At 44.7% G+C, this 13,242-nt stretch overlaps 1 protein-coding gene across 7 annotated transcripts in view; it reads left to right on the plus strand.

Annotated features, from left to right (window-relative positions):
- The window catches only part of LOC147027941 (voltage-gated delayed rectifier potassium channel KCNH8-like), a 603,764-nt gene extending 592,355 nt beyond the window's left edge, over positions 1 to 11,409 (plus strand). For 5 of the 7 annotated variants that reach the window (XM_085877806.1, XM_085877807.1, XM_085877813.1 and 2 more), the window contains 2 exons: positions 7,629 to 7,738; positions 7,895 to 11,409. In XM_085877806.1, the coding sequence (XP_085733932.1) occupies positions 7,629 to 7,738; positions 7,895 to 8,569 (785 nt within the window). In that variant the 3' untranslated portion in view covers positions 8,570 to 11,409. The remainder of the gene's footprint in view (positions 1 to 7,628; positions 7,739 to 7,894) is intronic. The other 2 variants (XM_085877808.1, XM_085877809.1) reach the window with 2 other exon arrangements.
- The last annotated feature ends 1,833 nt before the right edge of the window (positions 11,410 to 13,242 follow it).

Raw genomic sequence — 13,242 nt, forward strand, 5'->3', positions numbered from 1 at the left:
GAATTGTTGATGCCCTGGGGGAGGGAGAATGGCTGGCTGGCTTGGCTCCCGCGACGAGCGATCTCCCACCGCGACCTCGTCGCCGACCGCAGTCCTTCTCGCCTCGGACCCGAGCTCCTTGGCCTCTTCCCACAATTCTCCTCAGCCGACTGCAGAACCCAACTCGATGCCTTCGCCACCCGACTCCACTCTCTGCCACACTCTGCCGCTGCCACACTCTGCCGCTGTCACACTCTGCTCTTCCAACCAAAAACTGACTCTCCCACGATTCGCCTTGCACTTGCCATTTTATTGGCCGGCAGGAGAAAACAATATGCAAATTTCCGGATCAGGATGTCCTCGGGGGCGGAGCCACGCTTGCCCATTGTACGGAGGAAAAGTGAGCGTGAACCTCCCCTGATCCTAGAATTTGCATATATGGATTTCACACAGACACGCCTGGAGGCGAGGCCAAGCCGCTTGCTGATTGGACGGATCAGAAGTGGGTGTGTTGCATTCTTGATCCGAATTCTCCGTCGGAAAGGCCGCAATTTGCACTCGCGGCTCGGTGCGTATCTTGAACGAGCCCAAGACAGCCCGACGCTCAGTGTTCACAGTTGGCGCGGGAATGGCCGTAGAAGGAGAGAGGTGAGGGTGGTGGAGGGTTTATCGGTGGTGGTTTGATGGTTATGGCGGTTGAGACGTGGTTGGTTCAAAATAAAGATAGGACAGAACAACGGCTATCTCATAGCGTCGCAGCCCGAATGAATCACATAAATTCCATCTAAACAAAGGGTTTGGGGCTAACTACACATGTACTTAGAGATATCTCACCTACGGGCCCTTCATGGTGTTTTGCGAATTTCCACAGCCGTAACAATATATATATATATATATATATATATATATATATATATATATATATATATATATATATATATATATATATATATATATATATATATTTGTATACCTTGTCGAGGCTCGTGTGAGAGCTAACACACAACGCACAGCAATGGGGGCATGAGACAAGAGGGGCGAGAGTGGGAAGGACAAAACAGTGGGGAACAAAGACATTAGGAGATCTGTGGAAGGGAGAGGGATGGGGTGGGGAACATGGGGAATATGAGATGGATATTACAGGGACTTTCAGGAAGGAAAGCAGGGAATTTGAAGGAGGTGGGTTTGGGGTGGATTAACGGGGGTAGAAAAGATCAAGGATTTGGATGGGGGATGATAAGAGGTGGTGGTGAACAGCTGTTTTGAAGGCCTGGAGGGAAGAATGGGAATGCATAGAGTGAGGGAGTTTATTCATAGGCAGGGAAAAAGAGGAATGAAAGAGTGAAGGTGAGCAGTTATTCGTGATTTTGGTAGTTTTACCAGAAGGGGGTTGTTGGAGGACCCTGAGCGCCCTGCGGAAATGTGGTTGGGACAAATCACAGAGAGAGCAGGGGGGGGCGAGGCTGGATAGGAGATGATAGAAGACAGAAAGACAACCGACCAACCTGCGTTGAGAGAGTGAGAGGCCCAAAGACTCAGCCTCGTTGCGGGAGATGCCAATGATCCAAAATGCCTTGGTTTCCACAACGTGAAGCCGAGAAAGGTGGGAGGCAGGAGCACCAGCCCAGAGGGGAGAGCAGTACTCCATCAGGCTGTGGACGAAAGCTTTGTAAGTGGTCAGGAGCTCAGGTGGGCCAAGGAAAGACTTTGCGCGATGGAGGATTTCCAGTCGGCGACTGGCTTTGGAGGCCAGCTTGGAAATGTGGCTTTCCCAGGAAAGGTCATGGCAAATAGTGAGACCCAGAAGCTTGAAAGAAAGGACTTCTTCCAGAGGATTGTTGAGAAAGTGGATGGGGGGGGTTTCTAAATGGTCCTTTCGGAAAGACATAGTGAGAGTGTGAGATTTTTCCGAATTGAAAGACATGTTCCACGTGTTGGACCAGTTTGTGATTTTATCTAGATCTGCAGTGAGCGAAGAAGCTGCTGCTTGCTGGTCTGAGGGATGACAGGTGGTACAGCAGAGGGTGGAGTCATCAGCAAAGAGATATAGAGGATTTTCCAGAGAGTCGGAGAGATCATTGATGAAAACCAGAAAAAGAACAGGGCCCAGAACGCTACCTTGAGGAACTCCAGCCTGAACAGGAAGAGGGGATGAAAGAACTCCATTTAGGGCCACACGTTGACTGTGACAGGAGAGGAAGTTTGCGAGCCATGAGTGGAGATGGCCTTGGATACCATGGGAAGAGAGTTTGGTGAGTAGTGCAGGGTGCCAGACTGTGTCAAAAGCACGTGATATGTCCATGGATACAGCTCGGATTTCCTGTCTGGCATTGAGGACCTCCATCCATTGTTGGGAGAGCAGAAGCAGCACATCCAGGGTAGCGTGACCTGGTCTGAAACCAAATTGATCAGAAATCAAGCCATTGGAAAAGAGGAAGGATTTAATGTCTGAAGCGATGATGGATTCCATAACCTCGCTGCTGATTGGGAGAAGGCTGATTGGTCTGTAGTTACAGGGATCTGTTTTTACACCTTTTTTATGCAGGGCGGTAATGTTTTCTGATTTCCAAGCAGATGGCAGATGACCTTGAGCAAATGAGAGGGTGAATAGAACAGAGAGAGGGTGAGCAAGAGCACAAGAGCAGCTTTTAAGGACACGTGGATGACGCCGTCTGGACCGGTTGCAGAATCTGAGTCGAGGTTTGACAGCAAGCTCTCCACCTTGTCAGGAGAAAAGGACACAGAGTCCAGAGACTGTTGGGTGCGACTGGGTAACGTGGGTTCAGAAAGCGATGGGTTTTGGACACAAGATTTAGCTGCAAACACCGAGTTTAGACATTCAGCCTTTTCATGTGCGGTATCAGCAGTGCGGCCATTTGAGGTAAGGGAGGGGATGGAGGGGGAACATACACCAGAAACAGATTTGATTAGACGCCACCAGGATTTTGAGGAGGGAGAGAGGTTTGAGAGTTCAGACTTGAGATGAGAAAGATGTTGTTTTCTCGCTCTCCTGAGGGTAGATACACACTTGTTCCGAGCTTTATGGAAGGAACTGAGATTGCCCTCAGTTGGGTTTGCTTTCCATGAGGCAAAGGCAAGTTGTTTCAGGACAACTGCCTCACCACAAGCTTCAGTGAACCAAGGGCGGGAGGAAGGGTAGGACAACTGAAGACGAGAGGGGATAAATCTGTGCATGGGGGAGAGCAAGTTTAAATAGTCCATAACTATGTTCCAATAGTCCGTAACTAATAGAGTAAATTAATAGATGTAGTGAAGGTCCAATGATAAGTAATTAGTAGATTTACTCATGGCCCAACCTATGTTCAAACAATACATGATTGATTTGACATACTCACAGGGGTCGACCTGGACTTCACCTCCACGAGGGTTCACATCCACCCATATTTTTCATTTTTATATACAGTTCCTGCAAATACAACCCATCGCTTCACTGACGGGAATATTAAGGGGGGGGAGAAGGACAGAGAGAGGGAGGGGGAGAAAGGGAGAAATGAGAGGAGAGGGGAGGGAGAGTGACGCCTCACCAAATGTTGTTATACACTCAGGAAGGGAAATGGGAGCAAGGAGGGGGGGGGTTTGGGAGGAGATAAGCATGATGGGAAGGGCTTTTGCACTTGCGTTTGTTAGGAGGACTTGAGGTGGAAAGGGGGAGGGTTCTCGTCCTATGTTTGGTGGAGGGACTTGTGGAGAAAGGGGGCAGGGGATAGTACAGAATTTAACAGTGGAGGGAGAGGGGAGGCAGCATGGGGGGGGAAGGGAAGGCAGCACAAGGGGAGGGGAAGGAAGGCAGCACGACTGGAGGGGAAGGCAGCATGAGGGGAGGGGAAGGCAGCACGAGGGGAGGGGAAGGCAGCACGAGGGGAGGGGAAGGCAGCACGAGGGGAGGGGAAGGCAGCACGAGGGGAGGGGAAGAAAGTGTGAGGGGAGGGGAAAAAAAGGCGGTGTGAGGGGAGGGAAGGGCAATAAAACACTGCCCAAACAGCAACATTGTCTATTTTAACCACTGGGTTTGACATAAAACCAGGCAGGAGAATTTAAAACCGATCCTATCTACTTGGCAAAGTCTTGCCTGCATGCACATATGTATGCTCACACATGCAGCGACCTTTGCACCCCTCCGGTTGGGTCACTCCGAATCGGATTCATACATGTTGCCCTCTGGGGAAGCCGTTTTAAATTCAAAACTAAACCTGCAAAACTAAACTGTCAAAAATGTATTGGGCCAGAGATGTTCTCGTGGATCAGGTATATGCTCTAACTAGTGCCCTTCTTGTTTTATATGTATCAATCTACGTTGAAGTGAGGGGTCATATAATCAAAGATGGTCAAACAAAAAGGGGGAAAAAAAGGAAACGTGGTTTTGAGGGAGTAAATCGTGCGAGCATCCTCCTCATTGGTGCACGTCTGACTGGCGTGGGGTGTAGTGCCGGCAGTGGAAAATCCTACATCAGTCGAGATGGCCACGGGCACCCCCACCCCTCCTTTCACACACCCATGGAAGCAACGAGAGCCCCCATTCCCTCCCTCGTGCACAAACGTTCCATTGTACAATGCACACTGTATCGTGCATGCGAGATATTTTACTGTATATGGGAAAATCGTTGTATTTTATTCCATACTTGAGAAGCGTTGTCCCACGTGGAAAATGTGGAGGTCCAGGGAGGGAAGAATGGAGGAGGGTGATCCAATTGGCATAAAGGATTAATCGTTTTTAAATGCTGAGGTTCACAGGAATAGATGGTGAATAATAAGAGTGAATAATCGGATGAATGGATGGTTAACTGGGACTAATAAAAGAATGAGTGCATTTGAGTGGTGAGGACAGACGCACCGAAGGATGAGAATAAACCTGAAGGGTTGAAAGAAGGACCGACGCGATTAAAGAGGGGTTATTGAATTGAAGTTTGGTGAAGGGGATTGACGACAACATTGTGCCGCAGAGTATCGCCTCTGTGATCCAAAGGCCGAGAAGTGTACAGACATGTTGGGATGAAGTTTAATTGATACGGCTGGGAGTGCTGTGTTCAGTGTCAAAGTGAGTGAATACACGATACAGTCTTGGGGAGGGGGTTATATTAATTCATCATGGTTAGTTGAGCAGGTCGTGCTCTATTAAACTGCTTGTATTTGAAAATCGCGACATTCATTCAAAATCTCTTCATTTTTTTTTTCAATCTGTTCATCTGATCAAATTCACGTAACAAAATTGATGAGAATAATTTTGATATTCTCGCTTGATGAGACAAATTTGAAGTGGTAAGTTTTGATTGAAATTTGTCTGATAAGAGTTGACTGGATAAAGAAACTCTGACAGGAGGATCGTTTGGTCAACATTAAGTGATATTGCTCGATTCCAAATTTCATTCAATTTATACCTCTTACGTCTCAATGCAAATCGGTCTTGAAATAGTTGGTGTAGAATGTATATGAACTTTTATCAATAACAAGATCCAGGTGTTCACATTCTCTCTCTCTCTTCTCTCTCTTCTCTCTCTTCTCTCTCTTCTCTCTCTTCTCTCCCTTCTCTCCCTTCTCTCCCTTCTCTCCCTTCTCTCCCTTCTCTCCCTTCTCTCCCTTCTCTCCCTTCTCTCCCTTCCCTCCCTTCCCTCCCTTCCCTCCCTTCCCTCTCTTCCCTCTCTTCCCTCTCTTCCCTCTCTTCCCTCTCTTCTCTCTCTCTCTCTCCCCCCCATCGCCATAATATGCCGAAAGTTACTCAGAGACTCACCAGAGACCCAGAGACCTAAAAGACCGTGATGACCCATAAATACCCAAAATACACCAGAGACCGAAAAGACTTCAAAGACACAAAAGACCCTGAAAACCTAAAAGATCCTGCAAACCAAAAAGATCCTGAAGACCCTTAAACACCTAAAAGACCCTGAATACCCAAAAGACTGAATAAACCCCAAAGACCTAAAACACCCCAAAGACTCAAAATGCCCTAAAGACCAAAAAGATGCCAAAGACCTAAAAGACCCTGATGATCCTTAAATACCCAAAAGACCCTGCAGACACAAAAATGCTCCAGATACCCTAAAGACGAAAAAGACCCCAAATACCCAAAAGACCCGAAAGACACAAAATACCTCAAGGACCCAAAAGACCCGAAAGACACCAAAGAAACAAAACACCCAAAAGACCCCAAGTATCAAAAAGACCCCAAGGATCCCGAATACCAAAAATACCCAAAGGACCAAGAAGACCCAAAAGACCCCAAGGACCCAGAGGATCCAAAGGATCCAAAAGACTCCAAACACTCAAAAGACCCAGGGGATTCAAAAGACCCCAATGACCAAAAATACCACGAGGACCCAACATTCCTAGACTCCAAAATACCCCATTGACTAAAAATACCACGAGGACCCAAAATTCCTCAACTCCAAAATACCTAGAGGACCCAAAAGACCTAATGGGACTATCTGGGACTCATCAAAATTATGCATGATGTAAAATGTGACTTCAGGTCCCTAACCCCCCCCACCCCCGCCAATCACACACACACAATCTCAAGTCCTCAATCCCACCCCTCCCCCTTTCTTCAGCTCCTCAACCCCCTCCCAAGCCAATGTCCTCAAATCCCCCTCCCCTCAAAATCCTCAAACCCCTCAATCCCAACTCTGTCCCCTCTCTGCCATCCCTCCCCTCCCTCCCCCAAGCCAACTCTGTCAACCCCTTCCCCTTTCTTTTTCAAGTCTTCAACTGCCCCCAAACTCCAAGTAATCAACCCCAATTCCAACCCCAAGTCCTCAATCCCACCCCCCCTCCCCTTCCCAACATCTCAATCTCCCTCTTCCAATTCAATGCACCCTCACCCAAACTTTGTCCTTCCCTCTCCATTTCTCCCTGATCTTAACAACGTTACACAAATATACACAGGAAAATTTGGCACATTGAGAAGGCTATTCTGCCTATCATACCTATGTTGTTCCTGTCCCCGTTTGTTAAAAGCAATGTTAAAATAAATAAAGATGGAACGTTAAATTCACAATCACTTCCCCCTTTCTTTCCTTATCCTCAATGTAATTTGTGTGCGTGCGTGCGTGTTTGTCGTGCTACTACTCCTCCAGTTGTGGGTTGATTACATCCAGACTTGGAGCAGCATGACCACATTTAATGTATAGGGGGTGTTTTATCTTTGCCGGTGGTCTTGTGAGGAGGGGGAGGGACGCAATTTTTCATGTAAATGTGTATTATGTAGCGCCGCCTCCAGGTGGGGGAGGGCACCCAGGCAAAATATCATTCCTTTCGTGTAGTAATTCTCTGCAGACTACTGTAGTAGGACCTGTTACCAACTCTAGTATATGAGAGTTCTACTCTCATTAACTATAGTTCTAACTGTAGCATTTTGCCTGGGGTATTACAAGCCTTCACAATTTACAGTACAGTATTCCTGTCCCCACGTTTTCCAGTGCAGTGAGGTGTTTTGAATTATAAGCAGTCGGTATGTTTTTGCTTCATGCACAATAACTTCATGGGTTTGTTTTTTTAAACCTAAACAGAGCTGCATGTTGCCTGTACACCCCCCAAATAAATGTATGTGTCAGAACATGTTGCATGCTTGGAACAAGATCACCCGTCGGGTGGGTGCTCTGCTCGTATTTTCTAATGAAATGACCCTTTTATTCCAGAGACAGTTCTGAATTCCCCGAGTGCCATTCCCAGCGTTCAGGCGCTATCAAACATGTTGGCAAGTCAAGCTGAGGAAAACAAGCAAAACATTTCTCTCCTTCGTGAGCAGGTTGGCTGAATTTAACTTTTTTGTTTTTCAAGTTTTGTGTTAAAACGTAAACTGTTAAAAATTGTGTCCCATTTGATTGAGTGATTATATTTAAAACCACCGAGTTAGGGTAATGCTGCGTTTGGACATGATGAGGTAATGCTGCGTTTGTTACAGGTGAGTACGCTAACACTGGAAATGACACGCATGAGACAAAGCCTGAACGATGTCATGGCGTTCCTGAAGGTTCTGGCTTCACAAAAACATCAGCCTGCTCACTCTTCACCATCTGTCATTTGTTCTCCATCTCCTTCCATTTCCGCAATGAAGCAACCCTTGTCAAGCCCCGACTCCGTGTACAGGAAGACGCAATGCCCAACGTTGCAGCCATCATCTTCACGGATGGAATCCGACTTTTCTACGAGCCTTTGTGAGGACTCCGGAACAGAATGCCACAAAGGTTCATCTCAGCACCGAGCGACAACTGCACAGGCCATAAGTAGTGAATCCCTCCACAGGGAAAGTTACGAATCGTATCCTTGTGAGATGGACCTCTCATCACCCCATAATTCCTTTCTTTGCACAGAAAAGTCCAGTAAAGGTGGAGGGTTCACCCATCTGTCGCCGAGTCAAGCACTCCCTGCCGGACCTTGCCACCAGGCTGTGACGTGGACCCGCAACAGCACCTGTGAGGATTCAACATCAGGGCTCGTGCTTTTCCCTGTCACAGCAAATGCAGAGAGCTCGTCGACAACACCCGCCGGGTGCTTGGAAACTGTTTCACTTCGGGTGATGCGCGGACATGAAGTTATCGAGATAGATTTCGCGGACAACGAAGGAACAAATGTATAGGCAATGAGATTAAAATTTAGCCTCGAATTGGATTTTTTTTTTTTGTAATACTTGATACCTGCACGTGCAAATCAAAAGAATGTTCGATGTTTGTAAACCTTTCAGTCGGCGTTTACAACGCTGTGAGTCCCACAATCCCACCGGGTTGTTCGACTTATTTAGCGTGTTGCATGGCAATGTTCGGTCAGTACGAAACTCCTTCAAATTGGGCAAATGCGGAATGTGGGCATTCTCTGTCTTCGGTGTAACCATGACCAGGTCCAAACAATCCACAACGCGGTTAACACCTGGTGTCATAATGCATGGTTTTATATCCTTTGCACTAAAGGAAAAACAACATGTCTGTGTTTGTTTCATGTTGCAGTTTAAAAAATGCAAATTAAAAACATTTTAAAAATCGAGTCGATTCGATTAATTGAATACAATTTCGTAATCTTCACTACTTTGTGGATAATGAAAGTCTTGTGTGTGTGTGCGTGTGTGTGTGTATCAGTCATGTGTACAGTAATATACCTGTTTAAAGAGGATCCAGCACTTGAAAAAGCTTTTAGCGACATAATGTTCATAGCTTGTTTAATGATGTCATGCGGGAGGTGATTTCCCGCTGTATGCTCCAGTGGAATGGCTTTATAAACCTACAGCGATGATGAGTTGTTAACAATTATCCCACCATCACTTTGCCCTGAAGTTATACGAGCTAACCGCAAGTCTTCAATCAATGGGAGAGCTCCTCTCGAAACGTTTTACTGACTTGGAAACTGATTGAGCCAAAGCTTATGCTATAACAAGGTAGGACTTTTTACGAAGTCATGCGGGTAAAGTTTACTTGACCTTTGGCGAATGAATGTTACTTTAGAGTTTTATCTATTTTCTTTTTTCTGGAGTCAGTGCTTGGAATATACAAACTGAAGCTTTCAAACACGAAGGTTTTTTTTTTCTTTTTTCAACAATATTTTTTTATATTTATTTAATATTTACGCACGTTTCTTTAATTCTAAAATCCTGGTCCTTCATCACAACGTATTATATTTGTTTTAAGGTGTGATTACCTTTCAGATAACATGTGCTCAAGGAGAAATGATTATTGCTCCGTCGCACTACACTGAAATTACAGTCGACTCTCGCTAATTTGAATAGGCATGTTCTGGAGATCCTTTGAATTGGGGAAAATTCAAATTACTTAGAATGATTATGGTGGTGGTTATTGTTATTTGTTCCCCCAACTTGGAAGATGGAACATATCTTTTATTTTTTTTTTGTTGTACTACAAAACGCATGTGATGGTGGTGATGGTGAAGGCCCATGCTCCTGAGAGAGCATCGAGGATCTCATGACAAGTTGGGAATGACTTCAGGGCAAAGAACCAATCCTGGACGGGTCATAAGGCATGGAAAATTTGCAATTTGAGGAGACATTGGAGTAGAACCCACACCAGTGAGTCCAATGCAGCCTGGCTTTATCCTACCCACCACCAAAATTATCATATCAACATAACCGTTCAAAATAAAATGACTATTCAAATATAATGTACATATTGCTATGACTTCCTATCCAGTACACCACCAGCATCAGAAGAAGGGCCACTTTACAAGCACAGTCTAAATATCAAATACAATAATGTAAAACAACTAATTGCAAAAAGTGTTTCATAGCGCTTCACATGCTAAACACAACACAGCTGCATTTCATGTCCCTATCTGGCCCTTATTGGAACTCATGCGGTGAAGTAACTCCTGAACGAAACAATCCAAAACAGTGCTCAAAACTTCCTGTATGTTGACCCAGATTCACACTATTTCATTGAGCAGATTCCACACAGTTGCAGTCTACAATGATGGATTAATCCTCAAACGGATGGCAAAATTTGGAAAATGCAAAAAGGAAGGAAGATTCCTTTTGTGGCAAAAAGATGTCATGATGAAGGTCAAGGAGAGGTCCAGGGAAGTTAAAGGCAGAACACAATGCATATGTAGCCATAAAATTCACTGAATATATCTATTTTTAATTTTTTTCAGCATCCAATTTGGAACAAATGCACAGGAATTATAACTTAACTTGTAATGGATGTGATATTGGGAATGGACTTGCATAAAACATTGACAGGAACTTTAAAAAAATATTGCAATTTCATCAAATAAAGCCTAATGAAGTCTGATAGGAAAGAAACTACACATAATCACACATCCAGCCAATGCCATAAGAATAGAATAAATAAATAAAACACTCTAAATTAAAAAAAAAAATGACTGTGCAGGACAGTATTCAATTGATGTTACCTCCATTGCAAAGTAATAATACAAACCTCACCACAACGGCAGTGTGAACCCCAAGGTTAACCCCCTTCTCTCATCCCAGGAGGAACCTTAACTCAAACCCTCAATTTACATTGCCAGTGCCTACTTATTCAATGTCATCACAGTATTCACTGCACTCAGTTAGCACATCATCATTTATCAATGTTATGGAAGAGAAATTTGACTTCGTTATGGGATGTGTTCAATAATGCAGTGCAGCACTGCATACGAGGGTAGATGTCATAATGTGGTGAGTGTTCTTTTCCCATCCGAGTTCATCCTTTCCCAGTGCACACCAAATTACGTTAAAGTGCAGATGACTTTGCTTGTGCAGATGTGATGCTTTGCCCTAACACCGTTCATTTTTATGGAACTCAAGGGTCATCGGAGGTTCAACATACTCTTTCGCAATCTTGGCTAACCAGGCGTGACAGCTTCAGGCTTGGCTGTCGGGGTTTAATTGGCATTGGAAGAGCAAGCAACTATGGGATATATATTTCCACAACCACCATCTAGAGAAACTACTGACCATACAATAAAATATCAGCATGCTTTTGTGTGCAAAATGCTTAAAGCTTCAATCTTTTGATAAAGATTCACGTTATTCGTTTGAGCAGATTTCATACGCTTTCATTTTAAAATAATGGAATGTCCTGAAAATGCAGAAAGCTATATGGTGTGTCTTTGTCAATGGACAGGAAGTAGGTTAGGTATTAACCTCGTGGAAATTCCTTGTGGAGATGTTTGGACATTGGTGAAGACCATGATCTAATCTACCTCTCTGGCCAGCCACTGGAAGAGATGCAGTCCCTGAAACTCCTTGGCCTCTATTTCTGCTCTGACCTTTCGTGGGTGAATCACATCACCGAACTTGTATAAAATACTCGTCTCTGTCTGGGTATTTTCTGTAGAGCTAAAACATCCCTGAGCTGCTCTGAGCTCATCATGGTGTATAAGACTTTCATACGCTCCATGAAGTCTGACTCCACATTCTGGGTTGGTGGTCCTGCTTCCCAGTTTTCTCATGAGGCAGTCAAAAACAAGGGCTTCTGCACCATTTGAATCTCAACAAGTGTGGCAGGTACCTTAAAACTGTCACCCTCCTACTGGTGGCAAGTTGGTGGGCTCTCTATATTTTATACAAGCTTACATTTGGTCTTGCTCCTCCTGCCTTCTCTGACCTCTGCTTCCCCCCACCAAGCGATTCACAGTCACACATGTTCCTCAAGAAACCTCACCTGCTCACCCTCCCAAAGTTCAGGCTGCTTTCCCACCGGCATTCATTGGTTCCTTTATTCCCCTGATTGGGGAGTCATCTTATCCACTCACACATGCACATTCACGATATCTTCTACACACACTGACCCCCCCCCCCCATTCTGTTCCTTCATGGGGAATCATTCCTGGCTTGTATGTTATTTATCCATTCCTCCTTGTGTATGTCCATCCTTTGCCATGTCGCTCCTCCTTGAGTACATTCAAAGCTCATAGTTCCAATCTAAAACAATCGGCTCGATTGGAGTTGCAGGTGGCATTCTCATCACCGAGAATAGTCAACATAGGACTCCATTGAAATTCCTTGCTTTGAATTAGCAAGGGTCGACTGTACTGAACACAATTTCTTTATCCCATTCATGTCATATATAAAATATTCACTTTATCTTAAAATGTTTACTTGAAAGAAAAAAAAAAACATAGAACATTTTGTTGCCATAACTTAACAGATTTCTTCGACCCATATCCTCCAGGAAAGTACTGTGCTCTCATGAGGCTCAATGAGTCGATCTATGTATTATGTACCCAAATGGGAGGGGGAAGAGGAGGGTAAATAAATGGGAAAAATGTGTAAAAGAAAGATGGTGTTTGTGAGGATGAAGAGGAGAAGGAAGGAGGGAGGGTAGATTGTTTGGAAGAAGTAGAGAAGTGAAAAATTGTTTGGAGAGGAGGAATAAAAGGGAGTTTGTGAATGATACCGGGGCAGCAGAAGGAGTGGTGGGGTCAAAGTTTGGTTCTTGTATACTGAATATGTACGAAGATTGTTGGAGGGGGGATGCCTGGGATCTTCAAAGAATGTTTGCAGCCATTTTTGCTTTACATCTCCATTGCCTGTATTTCTAAGTGAACTGAAATACTCTTTAAAACGTTGCATTTTTGATTGAGATCCTTCATAAATGTCACACAAGATGCTACCACCATGTGGAGCTTAGCAGCATAAGTCTTGATTCCATAAACTGAGAAATCAATAATGGATGAAATCAACAGGACATTGAGATATGCCAACTGCCATCGGAAGCAGAGAGACTGACGTTTCAGGCATTAACCCTTCGTCAGAGCAAAAGAGGGTTGATAACACTCCAATGATGGGTTAATGCCCCTACA

This window comes from Eptatretus burgeri, chromosome 4, assembly GCF_056783735.1.
Source record: "Eptatretus burgeri isolate ZD-2024b chromosome 4, Ebu_testis_v1, whole genome shotgun sequence".
Taxonomy (NCBI): domain Eukaryota; kingdom Metazoa; phylum Chordata; class Myxini; order Myxiniformes; family Myxinidae; genus Eptatretus; species Eptatretus burgeri.